An 18721-nucleotide genomic window follows, 5' to 3' on the forward strand; every position below is an offset into this window, starting at 1 on the left:
TTTGCATCAACATTTCTTGGCACAGCTGTAGGATCTGAGTCACTTGCCTACCAACACCTGGGGGTCGTCTGGAAATGGGTGCGTGGGACCGGCATGGCCCCTCACAGGTGTACCTACTGAACTCTGCGGACATCCAGACCTGACCCTGACTTCAGCTGTTGAGGGTTACTGGTCATGTTCTCTGGGTGGGACTAATCTGGGGGGTAGTTTATGGGTCGTTTGTCTTAATTTGGTGCTATACTAATTGATGTTATTGATATAAGGCTGGCATAAAATTTTCTGACTGAAAAAATGAAAGACTGAATCATTCAAATGAGAAGAGAAGGGACACGTGCTCCTAGGCATGTGCTTTCAGGAGATGGAGAGCCTCGCGGAAGTGTATGAGAACATTCCTCGCGATGCCGAGCTCTCCCACAGGATTTCCCACCTCAAAGGAAACGAAGGATTGGTTTGTCTGGGGATGCACACATAAGGACAGGCCGTCAGTGTCCTGAGCACCTTCGGTGGTCTTGGGCCTTGCTGGGAAAAACCAAAGCACATACGAGACACACGTGCAGCACTCTCTTGATCCACCTCTAATATCCTTAGATCTGACTCAAGCCGTAGTCTGCAAATGAAACGGAGACTAAAAGGAACAGGGAACCATGTTTCAAAACCACTGGAAAAGCAACAACCGCCCACAGAGAACCGCGGCAGGCTTTCTGAACAATGCATACACGCTTTTATGTGCAAGTACTTCCTAATTTACAGATAATCTGAGTCTCAGACGGGCCAGGTAGGGTTCTTCCGTCAGGTCTGAGTATCTTTTGTGCACACCATGAGAGAAAGCCAGCTGTAAGACTAAGCAATCAGGAAAGCCCCCAACTCTGGGGAGGAACAAACACTCACAAAGACACTCTGGGTTTCATTTGGTTTGTTTCTGCTGTCTCTTTTGGTATCTTTGCGCCAAACAGGCCATGTTCTAATTGGAAAATGGAAAATAACTAATTAATAGATTCATAAATTATAGTGTTATTTTATGACTAATTTTAATAAAGGGGATATTTGGAAATTGAGTCTTTAAATAATTTTTTTTAAGATTTTATTTATCAGAGAGAGAGAGAGGGAGCGAGCGAGCACAGGCAGACAGAATGGCAGGCAGAGGCAGAGGGAGAAGCAGGCTCCCTGCTGAGCAAGGAGCCCAATGTGGGACTTGATCCCAGGACTCTGGGATCATGACCTGAGCCGAAGGCAGCTGCTCAACCAACTGAGCCACCCAAGTGTCCCAGGAAATTGAGTCTTTAATGTTTTCTTCACAAATATTACTGAAACTGTTAGAGCAGGCAGTTAATGAGGCTCTAAACAGATGCCCGGAGGCCAGCGGGGAGACCAGGGGCCCTGGGGTCTCAACTCAGCACATCCCAAGGAGGAGGCCATGGCCAGCTGTGGGGAGTCAGAGGCCCGTCCAGGCAGTATCTGCAAGAAGCCGGATCCCACCAGACATGCCCACGAAGGCACCACGCCTGGAAACCCCTGGTCAAATAAGAAAAAGGCACAAACCCTGCTGGCAAGAAATCCCCACCTCCAATAATGAGTATCTCCCTCCCTTCAGAACAAAAGGTAAAACTCCAACTCAGGAAGGCAGCTCTTTCTCTCAAGCCGGCCTGCTCGCACGTCTCGAGTGGACTCTGCTTTAGTAAACTTTCCTGTTGGTGTCACACTCCTCCGCTGTGCTGCGGTCTGTCCTTGAATTCTTCCTCACAAGGAGACCAAAAGCCTCTGCTGACATCTTTGGGGTGTGCTGAGTTGAGACCCCACAGCCCCCAGTCTCTCCAGTTCACCAGGCAACATTTGAACCAGATCGCTGAAAGAGAATCCACAAAAATAAATAAAACTTTCCCAAACTCCCCCTTCAATTTTCTCCTCGTGGCAGGACTGCCCCCTTCAGGCCTTTCTTCCGCCCCCGCCCCACGGGGGGGCCTCTCCTCCCTCTGCTCTTCTCCTTTTGTGGCTGCTGGGTCCTCAGCGAGGAGGGGAGAAGGGAAGCAGCTGCGAGCACTGGGGGCTGAGCACTGCGGGCTGAGTGCCCGGAGGGGCCGAGCTGGAGCTGAGTGTGGTCTGTGCTGCCACCGCGGGGAAGGACACCGCAGCAGAGACCTCCTGTCCTGAATGCCGGCCGGCCGCAGGGAGGGCCGTGGGGGAGGCCCGTGGTCTGCAGTGTGGCCAGAAGCAGGGGGCAGTGCCGCCCCTCTGCCGCGCCCACCCCTCCTCCCAGCCCCGCTCGGAGAGAGGACAAGTAGCTACCGCGGTTTCTCAAACCCACGGCCGACTGCACTCGGGGGCAGCTCACTCGCCTTCCCGCGGGGAGCACGGGTTCGGGGTCCCATGCTGCTGTCCCTGGAGGATGCGGGGATAAGGGGGCTGTTGCTGGGAAGAGGCGCGCACAGCTGAAGCACCACATCCGCGTTCGGGGAGCGCCTCTGGAAGCAGCTGGCCGGAAATCCAGCTTCCTGGCCTCCGATCTGAGCTTCTGAATTAGACTCTGTTTTAAGAAAATCCCAACTGATTTGTAGCTACTCTAAAATCTGACACATATTCCAAATAATCTGAATTCAGCTAATTGTTCTATTCACAAATAAAACAGTCAAGGAATATTAAAGAGTTTTGTTTGCTGTGGTCCCTGAAGTCTAAGGAAAGCCAAATATACACACATGTACACGCACTCTTCTAACTTTTTATCAACTCCTAAGACAAAGGTTTAGCACAGTACACTTCTAAGCTGAACTTTTATCTCCTCTCTCAGGAAGTCCGGCTTCGGATTTTAGTGCAGGGAAAGTATATGAGCCGAGACATTTATTACCCCAGTCGGTCCCAGAAACTCCTCCTCCGCTCCTCAGACGGGACCATCTCTTCATAAATCCGAGCGCACGTTTGCAGAGCGCTGCAGTAAATGTTTTAAAGTTTACATTAATTTAATATCTGTTTAAATTAGCTTTCTTATTAATTAAAATAGCTGAAATCTCTAATTCAAGCGCCCCATGAGAAGGGCACAGTTAATCACCCCCCGGTACAGAGGGGAGACTGCACGACAGGTTGAATAAGTCATGCAAAGTCACCCAGCTCACACGTGGAGCAGGATCTGAACCCAGACTGTCTGGAGCCAGAGCCCGTGTGTCACTCACACAGTTCAAGGCCCAGGCCTGGTGGTCTCCACAGCTGCTCCTACTCACGGAGTCGCAGGACGTTGCCTACAAGGGCCCCCGACTAACCTCCAAAAGGGCTGCGGTGGGGGCGGGGTGATGTGGGCAGAAAGGCTATGAATGAAAGCGTTTTACAGTGTGCGTGTTTTCAAGCGTCCCCTTATCATCTGTAACAAACAGAGGCCTTCAGTACGGTAATGACCTGCCCAGGATGGAGGTGTCCCAGCTCGGGTAAGGCCATGCTGCCACCCCTTCCGATGGACGCACCGGACAGATCATCTACCACAGTCCTTGGGGAGACCCAGGCAATGGTCCCCCATGCAAAAGGCAAGGAGTCTTACTCCCAGCACTTCAGTGTGTTGAAAATGTTAACTTTTGGGGCGCCTGGGTGGCTTAGCTATTAAGCATCTGCCTTTGGCTCAGGTCATGATCTCAGGTCCTGGAATCGAGCCCCACATCGGGCTCCCTGGTCCACGGGAAGCCTGCTTCTCCCTCTCCCACTCACCCTGCTTGTGTTCCCTCTCTCGCTGTGTCTCTGTCAAATAAATAAACAAAATCTTAAAAAATAAAAAAGGTTAACTTTTACAGGGGGAGAAAAAGCCTCCCATCTGAATATCCCTTGAACTTACCCGGCCTTTGAAGAGTCCGCACAGATACCAGTCCTGCAGAGCTGTGCGGTGTGGAGTATCACTCAAGAACAGCCCCTCCATACCAATCTATTTCCAGGTAATTTTTGGTCCCTTTTTAGGGAAATCCTCAGAAATGAAGCGAGGGTCAGGGAGGACGAGGCTGCCAGGCAACTGCCACACCCACAGTCACCGCGGAGACGCAGCCCAGGCTGCAGACGAGCTCCTCACTCCAAAGCAGAATAAAGTTGGTAAAAACAAAATACGCCGCCCGAAAATCTTCCTTTCCTAGACGGCCCCACTCAAGGGTCTGGGGGTGCACGGAGTGAGGCCAGCTTGGCAACCGTGTGGGTTCTGAAATGCCGAACGAGGTTGCAGTGGTGGCCGAAGGCCTTCCCGCACTGCTCGCAGGCGAACGGCCGCTCGCCGGTGTGGCTCCTCTGGTGCTTGACGAGCAGCGTTCTCCGGCTGAAGCGCTTGCCGCACTGGCCGCACGGGTAGGGCTTCTCCCCGCTGTGCACGCGCAGGTGCTGGAAGAGCCCCGCGTTCTGGCTGAAGGCCTTCCCGCACTCGGGGCAGCGGTAGCGCTTCTCCCCGGTGTGGATCCTCTGGTGCTGCGCGAGATACGAGCTCAGGCGGAAGGCCTTCCCGCACGCCTCGCACGCGTACGGCTTCTCCCCCGTGTGGATCCTCCTGTGTCTGATGAGGCCGTTGCTGGCGCTGAAGGCTTTGCCGCACTCCTCACACTTGTAGGGTTTCTCTCCGGTGTGGCTCCGCTGGTGCTCGATCAGGCCCGACCTCTGGCTGAAGGTCTTCCCGCATTCTTCGCACTCGTAGGGCTTCTCCCCCGTGTGGGTTCTCCGGTGCTGGACGAGGACTGAGCTCTGAGTAAAGCCTTTCCCACACTCACTGCACCTGTGCCGTCTCTCTCGGGCCGCCTGTCCCCTCTGCTTTTCCGCTCTGCTCTGCGGTGCACAAAGTTCTCTGTACTTACAATCTACGGGGACATCTCCGGGCAGTCTGCGGTTTCCAAAGTGTTCCACTTCCTTCAAGACTTCCTGCTTCGATGCCAGCTCCTGGCGTTCAGGTACAGGTTCACAACCTGGGAGAATGCACGTGCCGAACACCGTCACCTCTCTCCCTTCAGGAAAGAGCTCAACCACAGGAGGGGGCCCAGGGAGCCCCGAGACACACACACGTTCCCAGAACACAACACTGGAGGTGGGAAGGGCAGAAGGGCTACACGAGGAGGCCGGGCCAGGGCGGGTCGGCAGCACCGTGGGCATGGCTGGGGCCGAGGCTCCCGAGAGCACGTGTGAGCAGGTGCTGTTCCCGCTTCACCTGTGTTAATTTCTTACACGTCCACACGACTCTGTGACTGAGGGACTGTGACTCTCTGTCCCATGCACGCGCAAGCTGAGGGTGCAGGGAGGCTACCGGACCTGCCCAATGTCGCAGAGCTACTAAGACGCAGTGTTTAAGGGCCAGCCCAGGCCAACTGACCCCAGAGTCCAGAGCCGTAACTGCTGCCCTCTGCAGAGCCACCAGAGATCCTCAGGGGACCCAGCCACGTCCTTACCTCGTTCTCCGAGTCTGTGGGGACTCAAAGATTCACCCTGGAGCTGTGTCACGATGGACTGAAGCTGGATGGCTACCGAGTCCTGCTTGGCCTTCAAATGCGGCACATCCTCTGAGAGCGTCTCAGAAGGGCCATGTTCGTGAGCCAGGGCCTGAAGGCAGGTAGGGACATTTGCGTTCATGAGACGGGACCCAGGAGCCCCGGCTAACGCTCAGTGAAGGACATCGCACGCAACCACAGGAAACACTCTAGAGGAACGGCACAGCGAGAGGCCCAGAGTGCGACCCCACATGCCAACGGTGGCCCGGCGTGCTGATGCTGCTTTAAACCGCTGCCTTAAGTTTTTAGATGCGCCTTCCTTTAGAAAGGTGGACCCTAATTCCCCTCTGGAGAGGAAGCAGCGCTTAGTGACTCATTTCTACAGAAGAGAACCTGGGGCAGAAGTGACAGTCCACAACCTCAGAAACCAAGTCCTACGGAGCGCCGGGGCTCCCTCCTCATCCTCCCTCTCCCTCGGTCTCTCTCGGGGAAGCCGGTGGACGCGAGGACACTCAGTGAGCCCTAAGCGCACACGCACATGGCAGAGAACAAAGCCCCCTGCCAACAGCCGGTGAGCACTGCGCCCCCTGCCCACGTCCATGGAGGAGGGAAGCCATCCCGGCAGCCCGTGCACCGGTCCCGGCTCCCCGCTGCCTGGGGCTGAAACGAGCAAGCCCAAAAGAACCCTGCTACCCCAGCGCTGCACCCCCTCACGGCGTCTGGGTCCTGACTCCCTGTAGGGCCTTGCTGCTCTGTGCCTCAGTTTCCCTCCCCACCTCAGGAGAGTGGATTAGATCACCCCATCCCCACAGGACTGGTAAAGACAGACTTCAAGTTAAAAAAAAATCTTCACCGCAACCTCATGGGAGAGCCCCTAACTGGCTTCCTAATACGAGACAATGCTTGCGGGTTTGAAGCCGTGCAGGCTGGGGGCAGACGGTTCCACGGCACCCGAGAACTGGCCGCAGCCACCTGCCTGCGTCCGCAAACTCGCCCTGTTCCATGTCTGGGAAGTGTCTGGGAGCCCGTGTCCCCCTCTCACCTGGTTCTTGGGCTCACTAAGCTCCCTTTCCAGATCTTCAACCACAGCCACCGCCTGCTCCCCGCTCTCCGGCTGCTGCTCCCGCACCCGGGCCTGCAGCGCCGCGGGCAGGATGGTCAGGAACTGCTCCAGCACCAGCAGCTCCACGATCTGCTCCTTGCTGTGCGTCTCGGGCCGCAGCCAGCGTCGGCAGAGCTCCCGCAGCCGGCTCAGCGCTTCTCGGGGCCCAGGGGTCTCTTGGTAACAAAAGTGCCTAAAAAGCTGGCGGGAGGCCTCCTGGGTAGAAAAGCTGTTCTCTCGAAGGCAGGTTTCCTGGTCCCAGATCACGTCTTCCTCCACCTTCACAATCTTCAGTCCCTCCTGCTCCTCTGCTGAAGCCATTCTAGGGTGAATTCAGAAGGTTCACTCCAGCCGGGGGTCAAGAGGAACCTCATTTAAGATTTCCTGATGTGTTCTTCTTTAGAAGACACACCTGATGATGAAACATCACGTGTTAATGGAAATTAAAAAGTGGGGACAAGTGAAGGACAGAACAATGACTCACGCTCTCGTCTAGGTTACGGGTGTAGCATCTGGAGAAAAGTGCACGGCAGCATCCACCAGCTGCCCCCATCCTTCCCTCTTTCCTGTACAACACCCCCCCGACCCCCCGTGAGTCTGTGCTCAAGCACGTGACCAGATTTGGCCAGGGTGACACCAGCAAATGTCACACGAGCAAAGGCTAGGGAAGTACTCGTGTGACTCGGTAGCTGGCTTGCCCTTTGCCCTCCACAACTGCAAGGAGCATCTGCTTCCTGATGGAGGAGGCGTGTGGGACAGGGCCCGTCACCCCTGCAGGGCAGATGGAGTGTCCCCTCTGCTCCGCCCCAGGAACGTGAGCGAGCCCGGATGAGGTCTGCAGAACTGCCTGGCAGACCCACAGGGCACTGCAGATACACAAGTAAGTCCTGCCCAGGTCAGCTCAACCCCACAGATTCATGGGCTAAACACTGAAGGAATTAAATTAAATTAAATTTAAAAAAAAAGAAATAAATGCCAATTGCTGCTGGCCACCAAAGATTTATGGCTGTTTGTTAGACCACGCTATCAGGGCAACGAAAAACTGACAGCACAGGGGCGGCCACTGGGGAAGGAGTAGGTAAGTGCAGAAGAGAGAAAAGGCCATTTACGTTCACAGAAAACTGTATTTTTTCTCATTTTTGTACCATTTGAAATACTTACAGAAAGAGCTTTGTGCAGTGGCAGTATCGTAGCCAATAAGGCGCAATTACTGCTAATTGAAATACTTACAGAAAGGAAACAAATAGTGATGGAAAAGGCATCAGGTAAGGAACCGGACACGCACGACCAGCGGTTCGATCAGACGAGCGCTATCAGAGAGCACTCACCCACGTGTCGAGCCCCGGAGAGTAGAAAATGTAATTCCGACTGGGTTCGGAGCAGGGAACGACTGTGGCTTGGGAGCAGGCGCGTGTGAGCGACGCCCACGAGAACAAATGGGAACTTCTCAGGCAAGGCCAGGGCGCTGGGAGGGCACTCAACACGACAGGCCAAGCATACGACAGACCTCGGCTATTTACGGTCACACCGCACAGGAGTCCTGCGGGCCCAACTGCACACGGCTGGGTGCAGGCAGAAGCGTGTGGAAGTCAGGCGAGGAAAGATACGCCGAACCAGAAAACAGCCTCGAACGCTGGGCTGAGCTGCTCAGACTAGACTCTACTGTAAAGTGAGGGGCAGCGAGGCTTGTATTTCACTGTCCCGCAGTAGATCTGTACGAGAGAGAGCGCGATTCGGAGAGGAAATGGTAGGAGTATAGGCAGGGCTGTGGCACTGACATTGGGAGGCTGAATGGTGGCTACACTCGTAGTTCACTTTTGTGGTAGAATTTGCATTTCATATATGACTTCAGCCTGTGTTAATAAATGATTAATGTCTGAGAGAATTTAGAAGTTTCTCAGCAATGCTCCATTGTGGGAAAATGTCTTCATTCCATTCAGGCAAATGCTGTGTGTCCAGCAGACGCCCGGCACAGTGTGGGGCGCCTTGGCCACAGCAGCGAGAGGAAGCAGACCCGGCCCTTGCCGTCCTGGCGTTTCCAGGGGGAGAGACAAACGTTCGTGCAATGTTCACGTAAAATTAGGTTACAGAGTTGAGAGCATGGAGAGTTAACCAAGATTGTGGAGCCTGCTCTTTGCCAGTGTCCAAGGCCAACAACCGCACCATTTTCACTCATTACCGCAGAATCTGCGTGTCAGGGTTTTTGAGTATTCAGTCCAGAAGCCTGTAAATCTGAGAATCCCTAACTATGAGTTTGCACTGAATTTTGTTATTATTGAAAGTGTGGCTTCCCATGGGGTTAGATTCACAGGCACGAACTGTCGTGTGATTGATTCTGGGGCCACGACTTCTGCTCCTGAAAAACTATGGAGCACCACAAGGCAGACTCCTCAGAGCCCCACGGCCACGGGTGGGGCGGCCTCAGCTGCTGTGCTGCTCCCCCACCGCTGCTGGGCTTAGGACTGACCTCCTGGTCTGTGCCCCTGAGGGCCCTGTCTCTACCCTCGGTCCCAGCCGGTGCCGCCCGCTGCAAGGGCTCCAGGGATGTTCTCAGGATCAGTAACTGAATCGTCGTTTCGTCAAGCTGTGGCAAGGGAAGGGAAGAAGCACGGGCAGAGAGACTCTCTGTTCTCCCCACGCCACCCCTGCTCCCAGGATCTGTATGCGTCACCCAGTGCTCCTAACCAGGCCTCCCCTGTCTGTCTCCACTCCAACCAGGAACCACCCTGCTACCGATCCCAAATACCTCCCATGACAAAACACTGAGAGGATTCGTTTGCTTGGCCTGTCGTGTTGAGTCCCCTCCCAGCGCCCTGGCCTTGCCTGAGAAGTTCCCGTTTGTTCTCGTGGGCGATTTGCCACGAAATTATGGATCAATCTTTCCCAATGTTTTATTTACTTGCTCAATTCAATTATGTGCAATTGGCATCCTCTGGTGAACCAAGTAGAATGTATTCTTTAAAATCGTCTTTAGAGAAACAGTGCTGCACAGCAATGTTCAAATCATACAGCCTCTCTCAAGTAGGACTGACCAAAGCACCCCTCTCAGAAGACTGTTGTGACTGCAGAAGAATGAAACTGGACTATTTCCTTACACTACACACAAAAACAGTCTCGAAATGGATAAAAGACCTCAATGTGAGACAGGAATCCACCAAAATCCCTGAGGAGAACACAGGCAGCAACCTCTTCGACCTCAGTTGCAGCAACTTCTTCCTAGAAACATCATCAAAGGCAAGGGCAGCAAGGGCAAAAATGAACTACTGGGGCTTCAACAAGATCAAAAGCTTTTGCACAGCAAAGGAAACAGTCAACAAAACTAAAGACAACTGACAGAATGGGAGAAGATATTCGCAAATGACATATCAGATAAAGGGCTAGTATCCAAAGACTATAAAAAACTTACCAAACTCAACACCCAAAGAACAAAGAATCCAATCAAGAAATGGGCAGAGGACATAAACAGTCATTTCGGCAAAAAAGACATCCAGATGGCCAAAAGACACATGAAAAAGTGCTCACATCACTCGGCATCAGGGAAATACAAATCAAAACTACAATGAGATATCACCTCACACGTCAGAATGGCTAAAATCAACAAGTCAGGAAATGACAGATGCTGGCGAGGATGTGGAGAAAGGGGAACCCTCCTCCACTGTTGGTGGGAATGCAAGCTGGTGCAGCCACTCTGGAAAACAGCATGGAGGTTCCTCAAAAAGTTGAAAGTAGAGGTACCCGAAGACCCAGCAATCACCCACAAATACCCAGTAAATACTGGGTATTTACCCTGAAGATACAAATGTAGTGATCCGAAGGGGCACATGCACCCGAATGTTTACAGCAGCAATGTCCATAAGAGCCAAACTATGGAAGGAACCTAGATGTCCATCAACAGATGAATGGATAAAGATGATGTGGTATATATACAACGGAATACTATGCAGCCATCAAAAGAAATGAAATCTTGCCATTTGTGACGACGTTGATGGAACTAGAGGGTATTATGCTGAGTGCAATAAGTCAATCAGAGAAAGACAATTGATCTCCCTGATACAAGGAATTTGAGAGGCAGGGCAGAGGGTTTGGGGGGTAGGGAAGGACAAAATGAAACAAGATGGGATCAGGAGGGAGACAAACCATAAGAGACAATTAATCTCACAAAACAAACTGATGGTTGCTGGGGGAAGCGGGGTAGGAATAGGGTGGTTGGGTTATGGACATTGGGGAGGGTATGTGCTATGGTGAGTGCTGTGAAATGTTTAAGCATGACGATTCACAGACCTGTACCCCTGGGGCAAATAATACATTATATGTTAATAAAAATAATTTTTAAAAAAAGAAGACGGTTGTGATAATTATATAACAAAATGCATATTAAAAGCTCAGCACATCTGTTACACTGAAAAGAAATAAAAAAACAAAAAAGCTCAGAACAGTTTCTGGCCCACAGCAACTGCTAAACTAATTACTAACCTGGTATTCTTAGCAAAGCAGTATTAATGAGTTGAATATCCTCTTTTATAGAGGAAATAGGACAAACAAAATAAAACACTGAATACATAGGCCAATATTCAGGAGGTAGTTAAAAATCCTGGAAGAAATATTCAAGAAAGGTCAAGACAGACTAAAGGATCTGCGGTGACCTTCCAAATGTGTGCCGAAGCCTACCTCTAGATCCCATGAGGGACATAACCCTGAAAATCCCAATGGCAGCTCAAAAGTAACAATCTGAAGGTTGGATTCAGATTTCCAGAGTAACACGGCACAGCTGGTTACCCCTAATTACCAACTGGCTCCAAACATTAGGAGATGATATGTTTTTGTATTGTTTTTTAAAGATTTTATTTAATTATTTGACAGACAGAGAGATCACAATTAGGCAGAGAGGCAGGCAGAGAGAGGGGGGGAAGCAGGCTCCCTGCGGAACAGAGAGCCTGATGTGGGGCTCGATCCCAGGATCCTGGGATCATGACCTGAGCCGAAGGCAGAGGCTTAACCCACTGAGCCACCCAGGCGCCCCACAGGAGATGATATGTTAAAAAGAAAGATGAAGAAAAGGACATGACCAGCCATAAATACGAGATAAAAATGACAGTGGACCAGAAACAGACACACAGAGCAGCAAGTGCAGTGAAGCTACGGGTTAATGGGTCTGTACGCAGCCAGCAGCAGCCTAGAATTCAGCTCTGGAGGGATTAAAGATTCGAGGTGATGGTGTGTGACAGAGCGCAGGCATCCGGGCTCACTTTCTGACGCCAGGGGCATCAAGGGAGTTCCACACTCATGGGGGTGAGGGGTGCGGCAGGGGAAAAATGATCTGCTGCTGACTCGGCCTATGGTTTTATCGGGAGCTACAGGCCAGGGGCCCAGTGACAGGACCAGCCTCATTTGCAGTAACCAAGGCTGAGACCTGGCCCCATACCAGGTCTGCCCACCTAATAACCGCTCAGGGCAGCAACATGAAAGCCCTAAGCATAAGACCCAGAAAGGGTCTTAGATGTGATGCTGAATGAAGTAAGAGAAATCTAAAACGCTTTCCCATTCCAAAGAAATTCCAAAACATGCAAAACTCTAACCCTAAGAAAGATAATCAACAATTCAAATAGAAATTCACTTTTTTTTTGGGGGGGGGGCGGGTGCTGGGTGGCTCAGTTGTTAAGCATCTGCCTTCAGCTCAGGTCATGATCCCAGTGTCCTGGGATAGAGCTCCGCATTGGGCTCCCTGCTTGGCAGGAAGCCTGCTTCTCCCTCTCCCACTCCCCCTACTTGTGTTCCCTCTCTCACTGTGTCTCTGTCAAAGAAATAAAACCCTTAAAAATAAAAAAAAGAAATTCACTTGGGATGAAATTTATTCTATCCATAGTCCAAGAAATTTTTATAATAAGTGATTTTGAAAACTACAGTGAAACCAAAACCAAAACAGTGAAACCAATAACATCAGGTAGATATAAAAAAGAATTCAAAATCTTAGAATAGAAAAAACTTTGACACTGAAAATACACTAGAGGATACACCACAGAAGTGACCCAGCTGAAGAGTAACAGAAGTTTTTGACTGTTCAGTATCTGACGACACTAATGAATGCAGCAGGAAACGGGAACTACGGGGCAATTCAGATGAAATGACCTGTGCCAAGAGAATACGACTTTGATACACGAGCTTCGGAAGACAAGAAAGTACTGAATGGCTGAGAAAATCACTGATGATAATAAAACTAAGAATTTTCCAGAGCTGAAGGAGTGACTTCTCCAATCAAGAGCACAGTGAAGCGGCAGCTGTTGCGGACAAAGAGACGATTTTTTTTTTTTTTAAGATTTTATTTATTTATTTGACAGAGACCACAAGTAGGCAGAGAGAGAGAGAGAGAGGGAGGGAGGGAAGCAGGCTCCCTGCTGAGCAGAGAGCCCGATGCGGGGCTGGATCCCAGGACCCTGAGATCATGACCTGAGCCGAAGGCAGCGGCTTAACCCACTGAGCCACCCAGGCGCCCCAAAGAGACAATCTTAAAAGCTGCCAGAGGACGAGCCGGATGGCCACAAGAGAAACAGACCAGACGAACAGAACCGGAGTCCAGAACACAAGCAGAGTGCGCAGAAGGACGAACAACGCAGAACCCGCCCGCAGCCAGAGAGAAGTAAGCAGTGGGCGCAGCAAAGTCACACGCCACCCACGGACCCCTCGTAAAGTCAAGGGTGCAGCACAGCAAATACAAGTGAAATCAGAGAGAAGGTGTGAAACAAGAAATAACGGAAGCCCAAGAACTGACAAAATCTGACAGTAAATATAAACGATTATGGCAAAAAAATCCCTAAAAAGTAATATATTCAGTCATACGAAAAGTGCCGTACATACAAGGTTATCACTGAAAGGCCGCTTTGCGACAGGAAAAGGCCGGGAACGACACAAGCGTGGGCCCGCGGGGCACTGCTTCCGCAGACTGCAGGAGCTGGTTTATTGCATTACGATGCAGTTTTAAAAAAAGCTCTTTACGACAAATATGAAAGGGCTGCCAAGACAGTTAACTGAAAAGAGGAAGGTGAGAAACGAGTGTAACGAACATGCTAGCGTTTGTATTAAAAAAGAAGAATCTATTTGAATTCCCAAGCAACATTATTTGTCTTTGAGATGGAAAAGGAGTGTTGGGGCAGAGGCGACCTGCAATTTCTCGAAGGCTATCCTTCCTCACATTTCTGTTTTTACGTAAGAATGTTTTACTACACAAAAGGGGAAGGGTATGAAATTAAAATCGAACGTCTAATGACAAGATGTGGTGCATGTTCAGTTCAATGTTAGAGTGTTAAGGTCCCTGTTGCCAGGAGAATGGAAATACCAAACAATGACACACTTCATTTAAAAAATTCAAAAAGTGAATACATTTCTTATAATTTAAGGGTGAATCACAAGCATACGGAACGAATGGAGTGCTCAGCTGTGAATGCTGATAGTTCAAGGTATACAACACTTTGGAAAATTCTTTTTTTTTTTTTTAAGATTTTATTTATTTAGCTGAGAGAGCAAGCAAGAGCGCATGAGCTGGGGGAAAGAGCAGAGGGAGAGGGAGAAGCAGGCTCTCTGCTGAGCAGGAAGCCCACAGAGGTTCAATCCCAGGATCCTGAGGATCTCCTCAGGAGATCATGACCTGAGACCAAGGCAGACGCTTAACTGAGCCACCGAGATGCCCCCGGAAAATTCTTTAGAACTATCTACTAAAGCTTTAGAATGAGGGGCGCCTGGGTGGCTCAGTGTGTTAAGCCTCTACCTTCAGCTCGGGTCATGATCTCAGGGTCCTGGGATCGAGCCCCCATCAGGCTCTCTGCTCAGCAGGGGGCCTGCTTCCCCCTCTCTCTGCCTGCCTCTCTGTCTGCTTGTGATCTCTCTCTCTCTGTGTCAAATAAATAAATAAAGACTTAAAAAAAAAAAGCTTTAGAATGAAAAAAAATTCACTCATTCCTAGGAAAAGACTGCTTGGTCTGTACCCATGGTGTCCAGTAGCCCAGATGCGGTTTGTTCAATCATTTCAACAATTCACTTCAGAGAAAATATTTTTGCAAGTCAATCAATCAGTGACACCACAGCTTCTGAAAATCAACCAATTCAGAATAACTCATCCCAATAAACACATCTAAGTCCCAACAATGGACAACAGTCTGTTCCATGAAACCACGCTTCCACAGACGATGTCAGCCCCCTTGACCCCATTAAGACCCAGCAGTACTGAACTCCGTGCTTCTCAAAGCACCTAGAGAAGATCAGCAATCTCTTCTGTTCGGAAGGACTTTACCTAGTCAGCACACGTCTTCAGCTCTGTCCTCGAGTTTCAGATACTGAGTGATAGTGTCATCATTTGTTAACAAGGGGAACACAGGTGTTACTAAGTAATTCCACTCCTGGATACAGATCCTAAAGAAACGAGTGTTCACTCCACTAAAACTAAATACATGTTCAGAGCAGATTTAGTCATAGTAACTCCAAAGTAGAAACAACCCAAATATCCATCAACTGCCTAACAAATAAATAGTAGGACTGTGGTAGGCAGAATTCAAAGATGGCCCCATGATCTCTGTCCTCCAGTATTTCTCTTTTGACTGTTTGTTTCCACGGCAAAGGTATAATTAAGATCTAATTGTCAGAGCAGGCAGTCAGTGAGGCTCTAACAGGATGCCTGGAGGCCAGTAAGGAGGAGCTCATGGCCAGCTGTAGGGAAAGTCAGAGGCCCACCCTGGCAGTACTCCAAAACAAAGCCAAAAGAAGCCAAATCAAACTAGCACGAAACTTTGCTTCCACGAAATCCCGGCCCCAGGTAATGAATATTCCACCCCTTACTGACAACTGTCAGTAAAAAAGACCCAAACTTCAGTGGGCAGCAATGCACTGGCGCTCTCACATCTCTGAGAAGGTGTCATTACTGTGTTGTGTCTGTCCTTAAATTCTTTATGTCACGAGACAAGACCCTTTGGCGATATCTTTGGGACCAGCTAAGTCAAAGCCTCAGGGCCTGGGGTCTCCCAAGTTCACCCAGCAACATAATTAAGATTATAAATTAGTTGTCCTTATGACAGCAAGACTGCTCTCTGGGTGGGGCTAAACTACTTGCATGATTTCTTTAACAGTAGAGGATTCTTGAGCTGGTGGCAGAAGAGCGCATCAGATTTGAAGCATGAGGAGAATCTGAGGCACATCTGCTGGCTTGTCAACACAAGACGGAGCCTCGGGTAGAGGAAAGCATGCCGCCTCTAGAAGCTGAGGCATGAGGGGGACCTCAGTTCTACCAAGAACTTCAATCCTACAACCCCCAAAAATTGAATTTTGACAACTTATGACTTTAAGACTCTTGTGTTTTTTAAATATACTACATAGATTTGGTGCAGTTTATATTAAGCACTCAAAGTTTCCCTATTTGATTTCTCCTGATATCCTGGTTCCTGACTGTGTTCTAAGACAGAGACCGTCGCCATTTATTCACTCATTTTACTCAACAGATGGTCCCTGAGCAGGCCACTTTGGGAGGCACTAGTGATACGATGGTGAAAAAGAGAGGACCCCTGTCTGTTTTGCTGGCGCTTACATTCCAATAGAAAAGACAAACTAAAAGTAACATCAACAACAAAAGTGGGTAAGGAGGCAGACATATGAAATAAGGACTTGGTGACAGAAGTACTGTGAGGAAAACCAACCAAACCCTGAGGTACCAAATAAATGGAGGACCTGTGAAGACAGAGTGGTGGGAGGTGAGGTAACAACTAGGTGAAGCCCTTAAGAGTGAAAAGGAGTGACCCATGCAACCAGCAGAAGTGGGGACAGGAATAGCACCCGACTCTGTTCAAAGGCCCTGAGGTAGAAGAGGTGTGGTCAAACAAATGCGAGGAGCCCGGAGTGGATCCAGACAAGTGAGAGAAGGTGGTAAAAACTGAGGCTGGCAAGACACGCCAGATCATGCAGGGCCCAGGAGCCTGGACTTTAAGTGCAAAAGTCATGGAAGGCTTTTAAGAAAGGACGTGAAAAGACTGGATTGATGTGTCAAGAAGCCCTGCTCCTGGACGGTGAATGAGCTGAGGGAAGGGTGGAGGCAGCGGTGGAAGCAGAAAAGCCCAGAGTGGAAAGAAGAGCTGAAAGAAGGGGGTAGAGCATATTGCACTGGATCTGGAAAGCCTTCCACGGATGTATAACGTTACTGTATTCTTCAAGTTAGTTCAACTTTGAAAGATACTAACAAAGCAAAAAGCTTAATCTTTGTAAAAAAGTGCTTCGGTCTTTGCACAGATGTTTCTGGAGCTGCGCTATGAGCTGGGTATGCCCAGGAGTTTGCAGGTCACGGAGGGGCAGGGAAGATTTACAACTTGGTGAAACAGAAGTCATAAGGTTGCAGGCGAGCTGGGTACGTGTAGGTAGGTAGGTAGGTAGGTAGATGCACAGTCCCGAAGGAGGCCGGAGAGCTCATCCTAAGTCCGATATCCAGTTTCTGTGCGTTACGTGTCACCCACAAGAGAAGCCACTTCACAGATGCTCGGTGCCTGCTGGGGGTCAGCCAGCGAACACATGCTAAAGGGGCGGAACCGCAGAATTTGTAAGAGAATTTCCTGTTACTTAACTAAACTCAGGAAGGAAAAGCCCCGACGAGCATTTTTCTTACTGGCTTCCGCGTACGAGCAACAAGAGATTCGGGACCCGTAAACCACCGGGCGGTGGTGGAGCCGCAAGCACGATCCAGTTACAGTGACCGGGCAGCGGAGGAGCCACTGAACACCTCGAGGCACCGGGCAAGTCCGGAAGCGGCGTCCTCTCCCGGGGGACCGGCCGGCCCGCGACGAGGCACTGGACGGGGCCGGGACGGGGCCGAGACCGGGCCGAGACCGGCTCCCGCTCGCACGGTCCGCGGCTGCGTCCGACGCCGCGACCCAGAGCCGGACAGACACTCCCACGGCGGGGCGCCCAGGGCGGGCGTCGCGCGGCTCCCCGGGCGCTGCCACGCTCGGACTATTCCCGAATGACCTCTCCCGAGGCTCGCTACTTCCTCCGAAACGCCGGCAGACAAGAGCACTCCATAACGCCAACACCCGCTAAACGCAGCGCGTGGGCACGCGGGTGCGGCCGCCCCGGGCGCAGCCAGCCGGTGCCCCCGCCCCACGCTCCGGCGCCCGCGGGGTCTCCCTCTCCTCTCGGCTGCGGGCGGCGTCCGGGGGCCAGGCCAGCGCCCACGGCTCCTCCCGCCTAGTCCAAGGCGCGGGCGCTCACTCTTCCCGGGGCCGACACTCACCTCCCGCCCAGGGACGCTCCGGAGCGCCGGCAGGAGCAGCAGCCCGGCAACCCCGCGGCCACGAAGGCCGGAAGTGCGTCAGCAGCCTGAGCCCCGTCGCCCTCCAAGAGCTTTCCCGTCCCCTCTAGGACGCCGGAGGGCGCTGCGTCTCGGTGGCCACCTCGGCCCGGCGCCCGCCCCGGAGCGCCAGTCCTCTGCGCTCAGGCGGCCTCAGACACGCGGCGGTCCGTCCAGCTCCAGTGCTCGGCCCCGGTGGCGGCAGCACGACAGGAGACGGCGGTCGTGAGGCTGAGGACGCAGGGTTTTGCGGCGACTGTGGTCTGGAGTCGAGGAGCGGAGGATGGGCCGCGGACAGGTGCACACGCGGCGACACAAAGCTGACGCGGAGGTGAAATGAGACGCGCTGGAGCCGATTACGGCGCAGTTACCGCTCTGCCCGCGGAACACGGGCCCCCGGGCTAAGCCGGACGGGCGGCCTCCGTGGGAGCGTCGGAGGAGGATGGGGGAGGAGCGCGCGGGGGCCTGGGGGGGGGGGCGGGGACCGGGAGAGGCCACCGGAGCAACCGCGGAGTCCCACCGGGGCATCCGCGGAGTCCCATCGGGGCATCCGGGGAGTCCCACCGGGGCATCCCGGGAGTCCCACCGGGGCATCCGCGGAGTCCCACCGGGGCATCCCGGGAGTCCCACCGGGGCATCCGGGGAGTCCCACCGGGGCATCCGCGGAGTCCCACCGGGGCATCCGCGGAGTCCCACCGGGGCATCCCGGGAGTCCCACCGGGGCATCCGCGGAGTCCCACCGGAGCATCCGCGGAGTCCCACCGGAGCATCCCGGGAGTCCCACCGGAGCATCCGCGGAGTCCCACCGGGGCATCCGCAGAGTCCCACCGGGGCATCCGCGGAGTCCCACCGGGGCATCCCGGGAGTCCCACCGGGGCATCCGCA

At 52.2% G+C, this 18721-nt stretch overlaps 1 protein-coding gene and 1 pseudogene across 11 annotated transcripts in view; one reads left to right on the top strand and one right to left on the bottom strand.

Annotated features, from left to right (window-relative positions):
- On the bottom strand, window positions 1-18264 carry ZSCAN31 (zinc finger and SCAN domain containing 31). 10 transcript variants are annotated; one of them, XR_014312034.1, is made up of 7 exons: window positions 17780-18264; window positions 7854-9109; window positions 6466-6937; window positions 5385-5535; window positions 3809-4907; window positions 2840-2920; window positions 1-1843 (listed from the first exon to the last, which is right to left on the bottom strand). XR_014312034.1 is itself a non-coding variant. In XM_082731596.1 (4 exons), exons 2-4 carry the CDS (start codon window positions 6844-6846, stop codon window positions 4108-4110), a joined length of 1332 nt encoding a protein of 443 aa, XP_082587722.1. In that variant the 5' UTR covers window positions 6847-6937; window positions 17780-18264; the 3' UTR covers window positions 3392-4107. The 10 variants fall into 10 exon arrangements, 1 of the variants encoding a protein (XP_082587722.1); XR_014312032.1 differs by lacking the exon at window positions 7854-9109; XR_014312033.1 differs by lacking the exon at window positions 2840-2920.
- The window catches only part of LOC309864187 (zinc finger protein with KRAB and SCAN domains 4 pseudogene), a 9997-nt pseudogene continuing 9395 nt past the window's right edge, over window positions 18120-18721 (top strand). Inside the window, exon 1 of the transcript XR_014316698.1 lies at window positions 18120-18167. The product of XR_014316698.1 is annotated as a zinc finger protein with KRAB and SCAN domains 4 pseudogene (transcript). The remainder of the gene's footprint in view (window positions 18168-18721) is intronic.

The sequence above is a fragment of the Mustela nivalis genome (assembly GCF_964662115.1).
Source record: "Mustela nivalis genome assembly, chromosome: 5".
NCBI classification, from domain to species: Eukaryota; Metazoa; Chordata; class Mammalia; order Carnivora; family Mustelidae; genus Mustela; species Mustela nivalis.